This window comes from Natrix helvetica, assembly GCF_964273705.1.
Source record: "Natrix helvetica genome assembly, chromosome: 12".
NCBI classification, from domain to species: Eukaryota; Metazoa; Chordata; class Lepidosauria; order Squamata; family Natricidae; genus Natrix; species Natrix helvetica.
The window spans coordinates 8,817,898-8,839,054 of record NC_138556.1 but is presented as its reverse complement, the minus strand read 5'-3'; the positions used below and the strand labels follow the sequence as shown (position 1 = coordinate 8,839,054).

The window sequence follows — 21,157 nt, the reverse complement described above, 5'->3', positions numbered from 1 at the left end:
TATATATATATATATATATATATATATATATATATATATATATATATATATATATATATATATATATATATATATATATATATATATATATATATATATATATATATATATATATATATATATATATATATATATATATATATATATATATATATATATATATATATATATATTCATACTCGGGTATTGCAAATGTTTAAGCTTAAAATACTGGTATGTTTGTTACAGGATGCTTGATGTGAAATCCAAGTCTTTTGATGCTGGGTGATCATCTTTGCTTTAAGGATCATAAGCTTCCCAACAGTTGAACTAAGTTTCTCTATCTGCAAACATAGAATACTTCCTCCTCCCAACAGTTTAATTACACCAAAAAGCAGGAACATACTCGTGCCTCATTAGAAAACTCATCCTCAGAAAACAAACCAATTTCTATATAATGGAAACCAAATATATTTATGAGAGGAAATGTGCTATCGCTTGGATAAAATGTTCATGAGTCTACCGTTTCTGTAAACAACAATATGCATTTGGCTGAGAAAGGAACACAGGAAATACTGTATAGAAACCAGAGCATAATTCATGGCTTAGCATTAGTACATCAGTAAGAATCGTGTAAATATTTTGCCAAGAGAACCAAAAAGGGTTGATTTTGCAAAATAGCTCTGGCTCGCTCTTTGAAGAATTTTTTTTAAAAAAGTTTATTAATTGGACGCTAGTTTAAAGTATCTGCTACATATTTTTCAGCCTAGGAAAAATCTAAAATAATAACACAGAAATCCTTTTTAAAAAGCATCTAATCTGTAATTTCTCATCCTTGGATAGAATGTCAGTGTCTTGACTAAATGAAGTTCAGCCCCACTGTTCTTCAATGCCGTTACTTTCCCAATATATGGGAAGATACTTCACAGATCTTAAAAAGGGCAACTAAAAGCAAAAACACACTTTGAAATACAATATATTTTACATAAAGTAAACTTTCACAGAAAGTATTAAATGGTTGCACAAAACATGTCAATCTGTTGAGAAACCAGTGTAAAACTGATTTTGCTTCCTCCTCTTTTTTCTATTATGCAGTTCAGAATTATCTCTTTTGCAATATGGATACTCTTTAGTTCATTATTTTATGCTTTTGCTTTTTAAATATATGCTCGGGTTTAGTTATTTTGGTTTTTTAGAAAAAATGTTTAGCGTCAATAGGAACAAAAGCATACATGCACATTTCATATATGTATGTATGTGTATATATGTGCATGATACATTAAAGGCTAACATGTTATTAGTTTTATATATGAGGTTTTTATATTCCCTTAAGCCGCCTTGAGTTGCCATGCGCGACTAGGCAACAATATAAATTTCCTATTTAAAAAAGCATCATCGGGGGGGGGGGGGGGAGATGTATTAGAAATTATCCAATTGAGAATTCTTAGGAGTATTTTAGGTAAGCTTGACAATGCTTAAGAGGTGGGAACTGCAAAATAGGAAAACTTGGAGAACTGCTTAGCAAAGATCGTGAGCAGTTGACATATTGACTGCCAGGATACTGGCGTTATCAATTTTTTTTTAAAATACTGTAGGGAAAGTAGGGAATAATTTTTAAAATGAGTCATCTTTTCTGTAGCTTTTTCAGCTGAAGTAGTGAGGAAGCGAGTCCCAAATAGAAAGCAAAAAGATAAAAGAGATTTGGAAGCAAGTAAAGCAGGACGAAAACTTTTGGAGCATATTAAGGCTGGCGAAGAGAAGGGTATCTGATCTGAACTAGCAGCCTTCTCCCAGTTTATTCCCATATGTCTCTAGAGCAGTTGCTACATCAAAAATGGAACTTTGCATGCTCTCCCCCCGCCCACTTTTTTGGGTGTCTCTGAGGAATTCCAATATGTTTATAGTCTCTTTTAAACTGAAATCTGAATTGATCCGGGCACCATCTGAACATGTATGCACTAAGAGTAATTCATGTGCAGCAGCCATACTGGGACATAGTTCCTGAACTCCTCAAACCTACATCATGGTTGATAGTGGCAGCCAGGATCTGATATAGCAGTAGCACTTGGACTTATATACCGCTTCACAGTGCTTTTCAGCCCTCTCTAAGCAGTTTAAAGAGTCAGCCTCTTGCCCCCAACAATCTGAGTCCTCATCTCACCGATCTCGGAAGGATTGAAGGCTGAGTCAACCTTGAGCCAGTTGGGATCGAACTGCTGGCAGTCAGCAGAGTAAGCCTGCAATCCTGCATTCTAACCACTGCTCCACCATTGCTCGGTTGTTGTCCTCTTATCTGACCGTGTGATTATAATTGTAGTCCAGTCCCCTTAATTGACAATGACGTTTTTTGTTACTATAATTACCATGGTACCAACTTGCTTCTGGCTTTCTCACAGATCATGGATATTTTACCTTCCGTACTAGAATACCTTGACTTGCACATTAGCAATCTCGGTGAGTGGACAATGATCACTGTGCTATGCTGACAAAATAAGCTAAATAAAACCAGTTGTGATGTCTTTGTCCAATATTGTTTTCTGAAAATCTGCAACCACTGCATCAAATCTATAATCTTAAAAGAAAGTTCACTTTGGGGTGTGAGTTTTAAGTATTTTCGTAATTACAACTATGCCAGGACACTATTTTAATTAGAAAGCTTTTAGTAAATGATGGTTCGTGTTTTAAATCAAGTAGTTGAACTCACATCATACTGGCCATTGAAACCACTAATTTAAGTCAGTTTATTCCATTCATGTATTCACTTGCTCAAATTATCTGAACACAAGTGCTTCCCAGATCGGAGAGGGTCACAATTTTGATAGCGGTGAAATATCAGCTCAGAAGTAGATGATCATAGTTGCTCAATCGGTGTTCAATAAATAATCAAATTAAATCATAAATCCAAAATAGTAATTTTCTAAAAGACAGGCACTGAGATGGCACCTCTCCATCTTTACAATACAAAATCTTCATGTTTAAAGAATGAACTGGCGGGGCAGAAGGGAGGAGAGAGAGAGAGAGAGGGAAGGAGAGAGAGAGAAAGAGAGAGGACCACCTTTAAAAGAATTGGTAAATTATTTTAATTCAAAAATGACCCAACCGAAAGCCTTACATTACAAAAGGAAAAACAAAATGTATTATGAAATTGCTAACATGGAGAGAGAGAGAGCTGCGTGGAAGACGCAACAGGAGACAAAATAGTACGTTATCCTTCCCACAGTGACAGTTGCGACTTGACCTGATCAAACCAGTCTGAGGTCTCAAATTCTCTTGGTTCGCTGTAGCAACCTGACAAGCATGCGAAGACACCACAGAGGAGGCCTCCATCTCAAGTCCTACAGGACTGAAACGAAACAGAAGCTTGCTGGAGCAGAAAAAAAAGACCTATTTTCTTCAAGAGCGCTTTCAAAGCTTCAGGCAGACCACGGGTTCCCTGATAAATAAGATGAGTACGTTAGGAAGCAGCCTCAGGAATCTGACCTCCTTACAGTCTTTCTTCTTCCCCCTTTCTTCTTAGCCGTTAACCAAAGCTTAGCGTTACGTCTATACAACTGTTAAGCCTGGTTTTACAGTAAGCCACAGTTCACATCTTAACTAGAATCTGAAATAGGGGCTGGAAGCCTGTTTTGCATTAGTATTAATAAGGCCTTAATTGGGGGGGGGGAGGAGGAGTTGGGAATTTTCTGGGAAGTGTGTGTTTTTGTGAGTGTCCTCTTGTTTGCAAGCCACAATGTGTAGGGCCTGAAGTTACTCCCGCATGGGTGCTGTATAAAGTATTGAATATTAACAAATATTTGGCTACTTCGTGCTGTCCTCAGAAGGACAACGTTTTTCATCGCATGAGTGATGAGTTAAGCAAAAAAAAAAAAAGGAGAGAGAGAGAGAGAAAACAAATTACAATCCAAACAGAAGCCTTTGGAACAAACAAATACGGTATCTAATATTGTAAATAGATTAGAAATATGATAATTAAATAATCTAGAAAAAACACACTCTGCTGTACATCTATAAACATAAATATTTACAAAAAAAAACTCTAGCTGTTTTCAAAAGAATGAGGTTTGTGGTTTCCTAATGATCATCAGCTTGTCCGTTTCTTTGGTGTGCTTGCCAATCTCTGGGGTTTGTTTTTGTTTTTTTGTTTAAACAAATTCATTAAGAGTTGACAAACATACAAGAAGAGATAACAGGCCTAGCACAGATGCTCATATATTTTTTCCCCCATATTTTAAGCCCAAACATTTAACAGAAAATTCTCATAATTTCCTTTTTTTTATAAATTATGATACACCTCTTCAAATTGTCAGTCTAATAAGTTGGATCAAATAAGTTAAAAGTCTACTTTTTCATAACCTTTCATCCAGTTGAGTTTTCACAGAGGTATACATGTATGTGGTACATTCTGTCTTCTCAGCCTCAAATTAGCACAGTACGTATGCTGTGAAATTCCCTGAACATTAAAACTAAAGAGGGAGGGCAACTAACCAGTTATTTAATAACTCAAGTGCTTTAATTCTCTATACAACTGGGACCCAAAGTTCAACCTTCCCCCTTTGCTTTAAACTTTCCAACACAGCTTCGCAGACAGGAAGGCATTTAGGACTTTTAGAACGACAACTCAATATGCACTTCATAAAAATGATCTTAAGTATTAATAAAACATGGGGAGAAACCCAAAAATGAACCTCGAAACGAATAAATAAAAAAAGAGGAGTTACATATTCCATTAAATAGCTCTTTTTGTTATCAGCATGGCGTTTATACATTTTCCGAAAGTCACAGCAGCAAAAACAGAATTAAAAGTCATCTTATAATGGATCTCGGCATCCGTAGAGACAATTCGGATGTTCGAGAACGCGACAGATCAAGCACACCGAGTCAGACCTGCAAATCAGTTGTGCCAGTTCACAACTTACTTCCTTCTGAATTGGACCTGGGTTGAAAGTACCTAAAAAATCGTAAGAGATCGACCATGGGAGGGCTTAAAACGTTTCCCAGAAGACTGGAACGTAGCAATACTATTTGCCAATGTGAAGATGAGTATCTTATTGCCTACGGCATTGCATTTACATCGAGCACACCAAATGCATGCTTGACTTGGCTATGGCACCTTAAAAGGAAAAAAATAAATTAATAGGCCGTTTCAAGCAATCGTTGCACTTTTCTTCTAAAAAACATGAACGTACTTAAGGGAGGGAAAGTGCTGTTCGCCTACTACCTTATATACTGAGCCATCAACTTCTCATTCGCTTCTGTAAAGCTAAGGCTAAATTAGGAGCAACAAATCCCTTGATTATTACTGTTCCTTAAAAACCCACTAAAAGCAAGGAGAGAAATCCTTACCTAAAGGGATGCTGTGCTGCTCTTATGAACTACCGATTACCTGGCAAAAGTGATACATGGGGTGCTGGGTGTATGCCTGGAAACTTTGAAACACTCAAGCATAACCAGCAGTGTTTCTGCAACATAATCCAAGCTAAATCTGAACTAAAATCCGAACCCTGCAAGTTTCGAGATCAATGGATCTTGACAAGGGACCCTCAGAATCCCATTACTGTGATAATCTCAACTCCCGTAAAATAAGAGACCGCGTTTAAGATATTCACGCTAGCCGACATTTAGAACTAAGCTGTAATCAAGGATTAGTTTCAAGCCACCAAGAAATTGTCTTTAGCCATTATTAGGGAATGACTTTCCTAGCAGGGAGAAAACGGTCTTCAGAAAGGGCAAAGCTGTGATGTAGGCTGTGTATTGAATATGATCGACCGCCTGAGGTTCCACATACCTAGGAAAAGTTAGTTATAAGCACAGAATTCACATGCGGCCTACGAGCTCAGTTTTACGGACCTTCCTGTTGATCTGTGCATGCATAATTCACATTTGCAGGTATTTTGAATTGCGAATGGTTTTCACATGGCCTGAATAAGCTAAGGAGAAGTTTACAAAAGCCTAAGGCTCTGTTTAGCGTCAAACCAGCTGGAAGCCTGTCAGGTCAGAGAAACAAATTATGGACCCAGGTTTTTTTTTTAAAAAAATAATTAAGAAAACAGATCGCTAGCTTGGATTTTGTTCTAAGAAAACCATGAATTAGCCTGTTGCATGGAAAAGAAATGACAGCTGAGATGTGGGCTACGGTATTTGAAATCGGATATCGTTGAAATGAAGGTGGTGATAACAAACAAACAAACAAACAAACAAACAAACAACAAAACAACCCCTATAAAGCAGCAATTCCAACAGTAACAAACATCACATTTGAGGTCAGGATAGGAATGTATGAAAGTCACATGTGTGATACAGGAAATTAAAATAAGACGGATAGATATATTGCACTCCAGGCACTATATGGAAACAGGATATGTCGGCTTTAAAATTAAATTTGTTTTCAGTTAATGCTTTTATGAGGCAAAGAGACCAGAAAGGTATCCGAGCAGTGTAAAACCTAATTAAAAAGAGCAGTCCGTTCATACTGGCATCAAAGGAACGTTTGGACATCTGAAGTACAATAATTATGCAAAAGATCTAAAGTTGAATTTTTTTTAAAAAAAGAATGAAGGTGGCAATGTTTTCAGAGAGCCCTCATGGTCTATAATCAACCTTAAACACTCTACTTACGCGCCTGAGCCATGATTTTGAAAATAATAATAATAATAATAAAAATAAATAATCCCCCTGTGGGCAGAAAATTACATCCCTGTGTGGAATCCAATCAATTGTCAGTACTACTAATGAAGTGTAAAATAGGTGCTGTATTGGCCTTTTGTGTGGGTGTGGGTGGATGCGTGAATAGTGCTAGGGGGCTTGATCCACCAATCAGAAAGATCTGCCTATAGCCGTGATGGCGAACCTATGGCACGTGTGAACGAAGTGGCACACAGAGCCATTTCTCTGGAAACTTGAGCCATCACCCTTTGCTCGTCCAGATTCTGGCATACCAGCCAGCCGGTCTTCATGCCTGTGTGAACGCCAGAAACTGGAAGAAAGAGCAGCTGTCTGGTGCGCATGCATGCGCTGGGAAGATGATCTTCCAGTTTCCAGCGCACCATGCACACCAGCCACCTGGTCTTCCAGGCGTTCATGAAGACCAGGCTGTGTACATGCGTGCGCCGGAAACCGGAAAATCATCTTTCCGATGCACACATGTACACCGGGCGGCTGCTCCTCTGGTTTCCAGCACACATATGCATGAAGACCAGCTGTCCGGTACGCCGGAATCTGGAAGAGCAATGGGCGCACACATGCTCCTGTTTTGGCACTCAGTGCCAAAAAGGTTCGCTAATAGCGGCCTATAGGATTCTCCACCAATAAGAGAAATACAATCGCAATAGCTGGGAGATAGCGTTCTTAAACCTGACCCTTATTTGGTTTAGAATTCATTCAGCACTTCGCAAATATTACACATGCTGTACAGGGGAAGACTTCCTTTCGAACAAGCAATGTTCCTTCTTCATTCTTAAAAGCGATGCTTAAAAAATGCCCCCCTCCCCGCAAAATAAAACCCAACCCCCCCCCTAACCTCTCTACCCCCATTTGTAATGTTGTATAGAAACCTTGAATCTTGTAAACTTGGACCAAGAATTCAAAAAGAAAAAAGAAAAATAATAATAAGACCTCCTAGCATTTTGGTATAAAACAGGCACCCCTTCCACCTGCCCGCCCGCCCGCCTGCCCCCCCCGAAAGGAATTGTATACCTGCCTTCTGACTTCTCAGGAAAAAAAAACCACACACACACAAAAAATCAGAAATTGCATAGGATATACGTTGTGCAAGGTGACCAGCCTTTGAAAGGTATCTGGAATAAAAACTAATCCTGCTTATTTGTCCCAGCTCTTGCAAATTGTCAGATGTCATCAAATTTGTGTTTTAAGTAGTCTTTCATGACCTTGGCAATCGGTAGCTCGTCAAGGAGTCTGAGGTTTTGAAGGCCTATACACTGGCGGATTTTAATTCGACAGAGATCTTGCAAATTCCGAGGCTGCCCTAAAAAAAAAAAAAGAGAGAGAGAGAGAGAGAGACAAAAGCATTAATAAGTCATTACCAGGCCGTGGTTTTTTTTTTTTTTAAAAAAAGAGTAATTGGGGGAAAAAACAGCCTATCAGCCCTGGAGGCCATTTTTTTCTTTAGATCTTCAGGGCTGCAAAACTTAGTGCTGTGCGAAACTGGGAAGGGGGGAATTGCATGGAGTTGCAGGGTTATCTAATCATAACAACATTCTTTTCTCTGACAGTCAAGGACATCCAGCCTGTATCTGGACTGGTGTGACTGGGAGGCATCTCCAGTTGGGACGGCACATTGATTGGACCGTGTGGTGGACATGTGGGTGCAGGGGGAAGGGTCTTGGGCTTTATTTTGGGTGGGGAAAACCTGGAAGCTTTCAGATTCGGGTTTTCCCAGATGTGCCAATATGATATCTCTAATAAAACGGAACTTTTGAGGAACTTCTAGCCTCGGAGTCTTCTTTGGTTGGGGGGTGTTATTTGGAACCCTGACACAGGCAAGAAGAAGCCAAACTGTAGAACAGAGATCTTCAAACTTGGCAACTTTAAGGCTTGTGGACTTCAACTCCCAGAATTCTGGAGAATTCTGGGAGTTGAAGTCCACAAGTCTTAAAGTTGTCAAGTTTGGGGACCCCTGCGGTAGAACAGTACAGCTGTCCCCAAAACTGTAAAACAGAACACACAAGGTTTTTTTTTTCCAGTCCGGAGTAGGAAATATTTCACTTTTTAGTTAAACTATCTGAGACGGTTCATTATGCGGTTAAAGCGAATGAGTTCAATCCTAGTGCTACCACCTAAGAATCATTTGTGGGGGACACCAGGGAACAAGCCTGAGAGGTCCTTAAAAAAAAAAAGTTAGGTTCTGTACAACCAAGGCACACAAAGCAAACTCGCACTAACTGCAAAACAAAGATGAAAAACATCAAAGCAAATTTCCCCCGGGTCAATCTCCATTATAAATACATGACTTTAACCAAAGTATATGTGACACATACACTTTACATAAGCAAAACCTGAAGACTGCCAATCCCAGATAACGGTTATGCAAATGTGCAATACGGAGAGACAAATGTACACTGGCTTTAATAACACACCCAAACAAAATGTTCGAACTTAAGCATGCATTGCTTTACGTAGCTTCCGTGCCTGTTTTCGGAACCCGAAAGCACGGAAGAAAATGGGAGGGTGGAGAGGAAGGGCATCTACCCTTAACACTAAATTCCTGAAGGGTGATTATTAAATGTCCTGACATTTCCTCCTGATAATCTGAACAGCATTTCCTGGGAATGTGCTAATAATGGACGTTTCCAATGTTAAGCACCAGTTGCCACATCTAATGCCCCCTTGGTGTCTAGAGCACTTACTCATTCTTGGATGCATCTGAATGGGCAAGTGGGGAGGATTATAGACCACACCAGCGCATTTTCTTATAGCAAATGTAAAATGCTATTAGCAATCTGGTAAAGGCAGAGAAAATAAAGAAAGCGGAGAATTAAGCGCTGCCTAATGATGAAGAGGTAATGCGGAGAGCTTCGGCTAAATCTGGAAAGAACCGAGCTGGATTAAAGTAGATTAGGTAAAACAATTAAAAGGCTTCCAAAGCTGACACCTTCCATCCAGAAATACAATGGTGTCAGAGTCATAGAACTCCTGGGCTGACTTGCTCCCAGACACATTTCTGAAACCGACGTTGAAGGAATGCTTTCATTAGTAAACTTTATCCCCCCCACCCCATATTATTTTTTAAAAAGAAAAGCATGGCCAGTGCTTATCTACCTCTATTTGCGTACAATGGAAAAGGCCATTCGAGCTACATTAAGCCAGCCCTTCTCTCAACAAAGGCAATTTTATGTACTTATAGCTACCCTGTGCAAAGGGAGCCTAGCAATCTTTTTTTTAAAGAGCAAAAATGTGGGAGGTATTTGACAGGGTCCCTGAGGAGGATGGATAGGTGAGCTTTCAACTTTTGGGGGGCTGGATGGGGGGTGGTTGGGATGGACAGAAGAGGAACACAGTAAACTGCAGAGATCCGTTTTCATAAGTGGGCTTGTTGAAGAACTGCATAAAGTCAGAAACTGCGGCAGCAGTGTAAGCTTTAAAATGAAAAGTGCAGCTGCTTAGTACCATTCTCCAGAGAATGCCAGAACAGGGCACTGGAGTTCAGAAATTTAATCAGTATTAATTGTCAGCCATTTAAAAAGAAAGGAATTTTAAAAGCAATTTATTAGAATTTATTAGGCAGCTAATAGCAAAGACTGTTTTCACAACTAGTAAGAAATTTACCGACACAGAATAATTTTTAATGTATTCAATGAACTGAATTATCTGCTATCAAAATCCCGATGGATATTCATATTCTTACGTAAGGCTGCAAACTAATGTGATATTGAGACTGCAACAATAGAGCATTTTTAAAGAGAGTTACAATTTTTGCGATAGTGATCTTTCTTGAATGTGCTTCAAATGTGAAATTCACAACATATATAAAATGTGAACTTATAAAGGGGTTATAACCAGTAGTGGGATTCAGCCAGTTCGCACCACTTCGGGAAAACCGGTTGTTAACTTTCTGAGCAGTTTGGCAAACTGGTTATTGGAAGAAATCATTACAGCAGAGAACCGGTTGTTAAATTATTTCAATCCCACTACCGGTTATAACTATAAAAATAATATAAATGCTATTTGAATGTAGAATGGAAGGTAAAGTTTAGACAGTGCAGTTTAAATTATGTTATTGATTTCAATGTCATTGCTATATGCAATGAAAATTTAGACTTCAGTTTGATTTGTTAATTATTAATATTTGCAATAGGGGTCCAAGTAAAACCTCGTTAAGCATAATCATAGAAAAATGAGATTTTGAATGCAGAGTTCCATAAAAGACAGGTGAAATTATTAGGCAGTTTAAACGATAAGGAAATGACACATAAGTGATATTAATAAAACGTAGGAAATGAGAAAAAATACATTTTAGAGAAGAAAGAAAATTAAAACTGAATGATCGTTTAAAAAGTTAGCCTAGAATAATAAAGAAAATTAACCTAAAGTTAGGAGAAATGATAAAAGTAAAGATGAAATACAGATCGGAAGAGGCTGAATATTCAAAATTCCGACACAGGATAAAAGTGACAGGATTTTCAACCTACAGCACACAATTAGCTGATAGACAAGGATCAAAACGATAAAATATATGATATCCATGAGGGCTACACTGGTTTCAATTATTAGATTTGCTGAAAGTGAAAGTAGCAATTTTAAGTCATAATTATCGTAAGAAAAAACAAGGTGCCAGAAGTATAATAAAAGCAAATATTAACATGTTTGTATTTCACTTCATTACTGAAAAAAATCCACGGGACTTTCTGACTGATAAGGTTTGACTATTTGTATTTATTCAGGCTATTATAAATGGGCTGCAGGATTCTATTGGTTAGTACATTTCAAATGGCATTAGTCAGTATGCAAAATAATTATTTGATTTTGTGAGGGAACTAATGAATTCATTTATTATTTTTAATTTTACAAATTTAGATTTTTGATATCTGTATGCTTCCTTGACATTAAAGATTTAAAATATGGAAATATGAAATGCCCAACCAGTATTGCAATACATACGTATAAGCAGTTAAATAATTGTGATAACTTTTATTAATGGATGATAAAAAGAACTGATAAAATCTGATTACAAAAGTATAATAAATTGCTTAAAATCTATTTTGTTGCTCTCTACTACTTCAAAGAGAAAAAGAAACAAACTTAGTAGAAAATTACATTAAAATTCTGGAAGGCTACATATGGATATTCAGCACAAATGTATAAATGTTATGGAATGTGATTATACTAAAAAAATATCTTAAGCAATCGGCAAACATAATATACAGTACACTAAATCTGCAAGAATTTCTATAAATGGTTATTTAACTTTAGATCCAGCACGGAACCAGAAACTAAGCTATCTTTAGTTTCCTTTGCTATTTGTGTTTTCATGAGAACAGTAATAATAGGGTTTATACTATAGTTTATAGTATACTATAGAACATTAATAAAAATGTTGCTAAAAACAAAGTTGACAGTAGTACTATATAACATAATTTTTTTTTTGACTGATTGACAAAAGGTTGAAATACTGTGCAAACATTTTTGAAGATAAATATTTAATTCTTCCAAATCCGGATGGGTAAGAGCCAAGATTAAAAAAAAAAAAATTAACAACAGAACAAAGCTAAATTAAATCAGAGGCAAAGTAGCAAACATAAAGTGCAGAACTAAGACGTGAGCAAAACTATCACTCTTAAATTAAATACCCTTTGGTTTGTTTATTTGTTTCTATTAATTATTCTCTGCTTGGAATTATCTCCCTTCTTAGATTTTTAGCAAATAAAATCAGTTCCCTGGTATAGAGCAGTTCCCTTGCTCTATAAAGTATGAAGCATACCCGATTTGCAGAAACATTTTAACCGAAGCCTACATGAACAAGACATATAAGGGAGCTATGCTCAACAAGGTACTTATTTCAGGTAGCGATTGCTATGCCAACTGGTCCATAATTGGGAAGGCTCAGATTCCTTACTTAACCTCAAAGCTAAGTCATTTTCTCCTAAATCAGTGTCTTTTACAGTACTTTTTAAGGTTTAATAAGGATGAAAGGAACAGGAGACAGGGTTATGTGCCTACCTCCAACTTTCTCGGACAAAGTGATATTAAAATGTAATACTAAGATATAATGGATTGAATAAGTATTTCTAGAACATGCGTTGGACAATTTAAATTCACAACTTCAGCAATGCTGGAAAGTCCATGGATATGGACTGATCTGCATATATTTAAACCAAAATACAAACATCTATATGTATGTTTTAGGTTAAAATTCAGGTACTAGTAAAATAAAGCCTTACACCATTCCTTAATTCCCTTCAAAAATTTTAAATGGTGTAAATGCATCCACAGATCAGTATGACTGTGATTTTACGTGGAATTTAGCAGTTCAGCAAAAGATTCTAGACTAACCGGGGGGGGGGGGGGGGAATCTGAAGCTGCTAATTTCAGTGTTTATAGGTTTTCTTTTACCAAAACATTGGCCAAATTAATTCTAACCTGGTTAATTACAAAAACAAGCAAACAAAAAATTCAAAATGCGATAACAAACAAACCTTAGTATTTTTATTGGTGCTGTTTTCTTCATATCTAGTAATCTGCAAAATTTTAAAGTGAGTTCTGGTATACTACTGGATTTCTCTCCGCCCCCCCCCCCTCCAAAACAAGTTATCAACTTTTACTTGTTTCTTCATGCTTGCATAACAAAAACATTGTAACATGGCATGATACTGGGTTCTTCTTACAGGATGGCAATCAAATAAATTGACAATCTAGGACACAATCTTCTGCCTTCAAGGCATCTCGAAAACATAATTTTCAAAAGATAAATTGTCTATTAAGGAGATAATAGGAATTAAGAGTACCAAAGAAAATCATTTATATTTTCACATACTCATCATAGTATGTATTTTCTTTCCTTGATTTGGACTCTTCTTCATAAATCCACCATTATTTTAATTGTACAAAATTAACCATTAAAAATTTGTATCTCTAATTGCCGTATTAGTTGGGAAAATTGCCTGCTTTGGCTTTTCAATATAATAAAGCTTTTTCTTAGGAAATTATCCTATTCCCAGGCACATTACTTCAGCAAGGAAAGCCAAGTATTAAACTCTTACTTTCAAAAACATATCAAAGCCTCATCAAAAATGTTTTAAAATCATAAACAACTGCAGCACATTTGCTCCCTGCTCTAAGAGATATATTAATTAAGATAATTTTCCACTTATCTTTCTTAGATTGGAAATTCAGACAGCCACAAAGTTAGGCAAAACAAAATGTTTTGGAGCTTTGAAAGGAACACATTGCAATGTAACTGAATAAGGATTGAGGAGCATCAGCAGTCATCAGGCTAATTTCTTTTTCTAAAAAACAGGAATATATGTTATATCTAAGATCATTTTCCTCCATTTAAAAGATGTTCCTTCCTTTTCTGTTTATGTTGTTTTTTGTTTTATTTTAAAGAATAGTTAATCTATTATGCTATTTTGATTTTGCACGATTGTTGCAAACAACCAGAAATGCAAACATTTAGATTTGAATGATTGTCTAGTATTCCTAAACATTCATAGAATTTATCCTAAATCGTTAAGATTCAATAATGAATAACAGGATAGCCACTTAAAAACCCTCAGGCATGTACTGTTGCCAATGGGATATAGCATGTACTATATCCCATTGGCACATGTCTAGGTAACACTTTTTTATAGATGTCTAAGACTTCAACTTCAAACCCAGCTTCGGTAATCTGCAGTTGAATATGACTGATTACAAATTGGATCCAACTTTCTGTTATATAAAAGCCTCTTTACTGCCAAACCCTTTTGATTTCACTTCAATGCTAACCTAAGAAAACTGCAGCTTAGCTGTGTTCTTTGCGCTGTGTTCAAGTCCACTGCTCCATTTACAATTTGTTGTACACCTGATATTTTTACTTTTATATGTTTGCCATACCCAAAGGCAGCCAGAATTTTTTAGTCCCTTGAAACAGGGCACTCCGGAGGAGGAGGAGGAGGAGAGGTAGTGGGATTGTCAGGGGATAAACACACAAAAGCATTACGGCAATATCAAAGAAGCCAGCGGAACAAAAACCCTAGTTATATTCCCGAGGCGAACATGCATGCTTTGAAAATGTGCCTGCAATACGATAGTCGGGGAGTTTGCTTTGACTAGCAGTCACCCACCCAACATACTACATGCCATTCTGAAAGCTTAGCTTCCAATTTCCATGCCCAAGAGAAGCTAAGATGTCACTTTTCTGAAAACGTCTGATCCATCTCCAACATATATAAAGAGCCGGTCCCACTCATAAAATATGATTTATTTTAAAACTGAGATATGAATATCAGCTAACAAGAGAATATAGCCCAGGCTGTTCACGGATTCTGCAATGCTCGGTTGAAAAAAACAACAACCCACCTGTAACAGATTGAGTACTGAAGTTTGAACTGCATAATCATCCCCCACTAGAATTACAAAGTAAGATAAATTCACAAACTTTGACTGTAGAACGGAATTCTGAAATGTAACATTAAGCTACTGAATACCTCGCATTAAAGGAAATTGCCTTAAAGCTAGAGGTAAATCTAGCAACTGACTACAGAATTGTATTTTATGATGGTCTCGGTTTCAAAGCATTGAAATTATGCTGAAATAAAATCCGTAGAATGATTTAGAGAAACAGCACATTTCCCAAAGACATGAATGATTTCTTTTGATTGTAAGAAAAAGAAGATCTCATTTTGTAATAACAAAACAATTTTTTTTTCAATTATTCAAAAAGGCTCAGCATCTCCATCTACGGGCCCTACCTTGTTTTATATTACAACTGTGATTCCTATTTATATAAAAATGGAAAGTATATACTAATGAACCCCAAAAGCAACAGCAGCAAACTATATGTCTTAACCCCAACATACCTAGTCAGAGCTAAGAAATCTCTCTAAGTGGCATTTATAGGCTATTTCTGCCGACTGCCGGATGCCTGCAATTTGGCAGTTCGAATCTCACCAGGCTCAAGGTTGACTCAGCCTTCCATTCTTCTAAAGTCAGTAAAATGAGGACCCAGACTGTTGGGGGCAAGAGGCTGACTCTGTAAACTGCTTAGAGAGGGCTGTAAAGCAATGTGAAGCAATATATGTTGTAAGTCTAAGTATTATTATTATGTTAAAACATCTCTAAGTTTGATGTCCTAAGATGATGATGGAAGAAACCCAAAATAATTGTCTATCTCTATCCATGTCGAGTCTGTGTGATAAGTTTTCAGTACACCTCAGAAAGCTATGAGAAGGATGCAGTTTCTACTTTGCTAAAATTTCCTGGATTGGTCATACAGATATTGAATGATTGTTGTTCATAAATAATAAAGATAATCTACAGGGAGAATGGGTGACCGAGAAGTTTGTGATATATTTGTGTGTGGATAGATAGATAGATAGATAGATAGATAGATAGATAGATAGACACACACACATACACATTAATATATGTAAATTGCTTCACCAGTATTCAACTTTTGAATATAGAAAGCATACATTAAAAGCTCAGTTGAAAATGCACTAATGGAGGAGTGCCTATAGAACAGGGGTGTCAAACTCAAGGGTACTTAGATCTGGCCCACGGGAAGGCCCTGGAAACAGCGAAGGACCGACCCACAGTACCTCTGCCAGTGAAAACAGAGTGCGGCTCTCCCAGGCTCCATTTTCGGCCACAATATTCTACTGCAGCCCTCTGACAGAGGGCTGCAGGAGCCCATTGCGGCCAAAAACAGAACCTCGATATGTGACGTCGAGCTGACCACGCCCCATGCCGCTCTGAGGTAAAATACATCCCTCAATGAAATCAAGTTTGACACCCCTGCTGTAGAAGAAGACCAGGCTGAAAATGAGGGAAGAGTCAAGCACGGCATCAGTCTGGAATCCCTTCATGACCACAAAAGATCTAAGTCCAGCCCACCTTGAATTCTGTTGACCCTTATCTATCATCAATTTGCTGGGACCTTTAGTAGTTCAGATTCCTGTAAAGAGCTCTAGCTTACAATAAATCTATATTCATTTGAACTTCTTGGACTCCTGATTTCCTGTGCTTGACAATGCCATTATCCAAATATTTGGGGGGGAAAAAACATTTATCCCGACAGCACTTTGAATGTTTGAAGCTAAGACAATGGTGCAGCTCATAAATGATGCTTCGGTATTAAGTTTATGATCCATCACAGACCGGCAAAATAAAAAAGACCGAATAATCAACTTTAGCTGTGCCCAAGTATGTACTGAACGCTGTTTCTAAATGTTATTGGAAACTTTTGATTCTTAATCTTTTCATAAAACTAGAGTTTTGCCATCGTTGGGTTAACTCCATTTGCTCTGGAAAATATCTTTAAAACTTTTTTTTTTTTTTAGTTTTAAACTAAACTAAGAACGTTGCATTGAAAAAAAAAGTAATGTTTAAGATTAAAGAAGGAAGGCCAAAAAAAGTGATTAAATGTGATGAGTGTCATCTCAAAAAGCTCCTCTTTATTAGGTGTTGGCCAAAAAAAAAAAAAGCTTCAAGCTGCTTCAATCTCATTTTATGTTAGTTTTTGCTCTAGCTCTACGATTTGATAATTTTAGCGACTAGCTAGCACAGGAAAGAGAATCGTTTATTAAATACTGGTAGTTCTCAACTTACAAACAGTTTACTTAGTGATCCTTCAAAGTTACAATGGTACAGAAAAAAGTGGCATGACCATTTTTCACACTCATGACTACTGCAGCATCCCCATAGTCACGTGATTTACATTGGGATGCTAGACAACTCTGACATTTATGACAGTTTTCAGAGTCTTGTTGGACTAGATGACCTACAAGGTCCCTTTCAACTCTGTTAATCTGAGGAGGAGACTGCCCAGAGTGCTATAATCCCCCTGGCGTTATTAATAGGGAATTGGCAATTACAGTGTATAGAAACTGAGTTATCCCAGAGTCGTCATAAGATGCCTTTTTGAGGCCTTCTGAGAGGTAAAGTCAATGGAGAAACCAGATTCACTGAAGAACACTGTGTGACTAATTTAAGAACTTTAACAAAGGTGGTGAGAAAAGTCGCAAAATGGGCAAAACTCACTGAACAAATTTCTCACTTAACAACAGAAATGTTGGGCTCAATTGTGGGCATAAGTTGAGGACTACCTGTAATTCTTTGTTGTTCAATGTTTGTACTAGAAGACTCCAAGGTCCCTTCCAACTCTTGTTATTCTGTTAATTAGGGAACTAGTGGGGAATTTAATATATTATTCTATATGCAGAATGCATCCTCTAATGAAACAGATTTTCCTGCTCTAAATATATCTTCCATGACTTTTATGGAAATAGCAAAGCTAGAGCGTACATTCACACCTAGCAGTGGCTATATTTGTAATATTCACCTTAATATCAGTCACTGCCTCCAACAATACAAAATTCAATTTATAATCTGGAGGTGCTTGTTTCATGAAATTAAGAAACCTGAATATATGTAGATTTAGATGCCAGAAATCAACCACTTTTTAAAAATAGGTTTATATGTGCAGCAAAACACAAAACAAAAACCAAACCTGATACAAAATACAGAATGGTGCTGAATATGAAATCAGTAAATTCTGGAGAAATAGGAAGAAAATCTGCAGAAAAAAAGATTTGAGAAAATTTAGCCACAGAACAGAAAGCACACAGCCTAAAAATGTGTTACCAATCACCTGTATATTTTTTTCTCTCTCTGTGTGTGAGAATACTGCATGTAGCCCCAAAATTATTTCCTTCCAAATCCCAAAGATTAAAATAGCCAGAAAAAATGCACTGCTTAGTTGAAAACAAAGGAGAAAAATGCTTCAAGTTTCTAAATTAAAAGTGAATGCGTGGTTTCAATAAACCACAAGGAGATCTTTCCAATCTGGCATTTTCCAGATTTGCTGAATAAAATTCCTAGAACTTTCAATCAGCACAAACGGAAACACGCGGCTTTTCCTCCCAAAACATTTCTTAGCTCAAATGCTACGTTTCCCTGGAGCGAAGTTGCACATTCAAGGGCAATCTTGCATCCATATACAACAATCTTTTTTCCCGTATTAAAAAAAAAAGAAAGGAATGCAAAATGATTTGGAACTTTATATAGTATTAATAACAACCAGGTACATGTGGTGCTGACCAGATATCCTACAAATATAATTTTTTTTACACAAGGTTTCATTTTTCTCCTAATTTTTAACAACAGAAAACTTTAGCAAAAAAGCTCTACGAGCAGCTCATTAAATAATTTTAAACTACTAAAGACACACAGAGAGAGTGAGTAATGTGTCATGTTAACCCAAACTAAAAAGTAGCAAAAGTTTTTTTGGGGGGGGTTGCACATAAAAGAGGTGAGCTACATTGTTTCTTGCATGAAACAACCTCTAGGGAGGTTTATCAATTTATGTCTATCAGTAAACTGCGATACATTGTAAAAATCAAGGTTAGGGAAGAAATGAGAAAATGAAGACTATTTAGGAGAAACTGGGCTACTAAAACCAATGCCTGATTTTACACTTGTGCTAGCAAGATTTTTGTGTCTGATTCACCTAAATGATCATGTGAATACTGATTACTTGGATAATAAACAAAACATTGAACAAAACCTATTTATAATCTTTTTTTTTTCCTGACGTAACCTCCTAATTTGGCCATATTCCACCTAAGTCTGGAAATGTGGGACAAACTGTGTTTTGTTATGCCTGACATTTTCATCGGTAAGATAGGAGGATGGCATCACTGCACAAAGTATGTGATCACAGGCTGACTGGAAGGGTAAGATCTGGTTACAGGCCCTGCTGTTTCTCCTACATTTCATTTTTATTATATGGGACGTGGTGGCTCAGTGGCTAAGACGCTGAGCTTGTCGGCCAGAAGGTCGGCAACTGAGTGAGCTCCCGTTATTTGTCCCAGTTTCTGCCCAACCTAGCAGTTCGAAAGCATGTAAAAATGCAGGTAGAAAAATAGGAACCACCTTTGGTGGGAAGGTAACAGCGTTCCGTGAGCCTTTGGCGTTTAGTCAGGCCGGCCACATGACCACGGAGACGTCTTCGGACATTGCTGGCTCTTTGGCTTTGAAATGGAGATGAGCACCGCCCCCTAGAGTCGGGAACGACTAGCACATATGTGCGAGGGGGAACCTTACCAACCAACCTTTTATTATCCTTCCAACAGGATTAATCATTTCAAAATATTAAAAAGCAGAAACCATGAATAAAGAGGAGCCTGAGCCTGCTGGAAAGAAAATTTATTTGATGAAACTTACTCTGGCAATAAGTCTTACTATTAGTAAAAGTAAAGTTAAAGGAGTCCCTGGTCGGTTTTACTCGGCTAAACATAGCTGACTTTAGGAAGCAATGCTCACCTCTGTTTCTTTGAGCCATTGAGCCAGCACTGTCCGTGCATGTTTCCGTGGTCATGTAGCCAGCATGACATTACACTGAAGCGTCAAGCATAAGGCGAAACACAGAACACTGTCGCCTTCCCACCAAAGTGGTACCTATTTATCTACTTGCACTTAGGTGCTTTTGAGCTGCTAAGTTGGCTGGAGCTAAGTCAAGTGAGGGGAGCTCACTCTGTCATGCAGTGGTAGGACTCAACCTACTGGAGCACAGACCTTCTCCGGTGTCTTTTAAACCAGGGGTCTCCAACCTTGGCAACTTTAAGACTTGTGGACTTCAATTCCCAGAATTCCTCAGCCAGCATCGCTGGCTGAGGAATTCTGGGAGTTGAAGTCCACAAGTCTTAAAGTTGCCAAGGTTGGAGACCCCTGTTTTAAACCACCAAGTCACCGTGCCACGCCTAATATTGGTGGCATAATAATAATGGATGATTATTGATTGCTTCCTCTTATAAGTCTGGAATATTTTTATTTGGAATATTATTTATTTATTTAATATACTTATTATATAAGGCTGGAATATTTTTAATGTATACGTTAAGGGACCCAAAGAGGGATTGAAAACAGGATTATTTTAAACATTAAGGGAGATTCATTTATCAGATTGCTAGGCTTGTTGCATTATTGTCAAGATTGAATCACTTCATTGCCTTCCGGCTTCTATTGCTTTTCAACTTGCCAATGAAAAGGGGCGGAGGGATGGAAGGGGTGGGGAGGAAACGGGATGCCAAGACATAGTTCACGGACTGTGAAAGCCTGCAAAATGCCAAGGTCACTACTGAAGTTGCTGGATGTAGAAAAGGGCTGTTCCCATAACAAAAAAAAAAGGTTTGCAACAAATACCCAAGGAGTGGGAGAAAGGGAATCTATTGTTTAACTAAGCAAGCTTTCGCCCGTGAAAACCAGAGCTGGTTTTTCTTCTTCAGTTCCGAGATGATTTTACTTTTTGGGATTCAAAGACCCCGAGGGTTCCTTTTGTTGGGTTCGCTAGTCGGACTGTTGACCGTCATATGTCATTAATGCACTCATCAAATGTCTCACTTAGCAACAGAAATCTTGGTTTCAATTGTGTTGTAAGTTGAAGACTACTTAAAACTGCCACCCCCCCTCCCAATCTACTGCAAATTTTGATAAAAGATTTCCACTATACATACTTGTTACTTCC

At 37.5% G+C, this 21,157-nt stretch overlaps 1 protein-coding gene across 3 annotated transcripts in view; it reads right to left on the bottom strand.

Annotated features, from left to right (window-relative positions):
• Positions 1–7,721: 7,721 nt before the first annotated feature.
• Positions 7,722–21,157, bottom strand: part of ASB7 (ankyrin repeat and SOCS box containing 7) — a 37,863-nt gene continuing 24,427 nt past the window's right edge. For all 3 annotated transcript variants that reach the window (XM_081964844.1, XM_081964842.1, XM_081964843.1), the window contains 2 exons: positions 21,147–21,157; positions 7,722–7,960 (listed from right to left, as the gene is read on the bottom strand). The exon at positions 21,147–21,157 is cut by the window's right edge and continues 595 nt beyond it. In XM_081964844.1, the coding sequence (XP_081820970.1) occupies positions 7,821–7,960; positions 21,147–21,157 (151 nt within the window). In that variant the 3' untranslated portion in view covers positions 7,722–7,820. The remainder of the gene's footprint in view (positions 7,961–21,146) is intronic.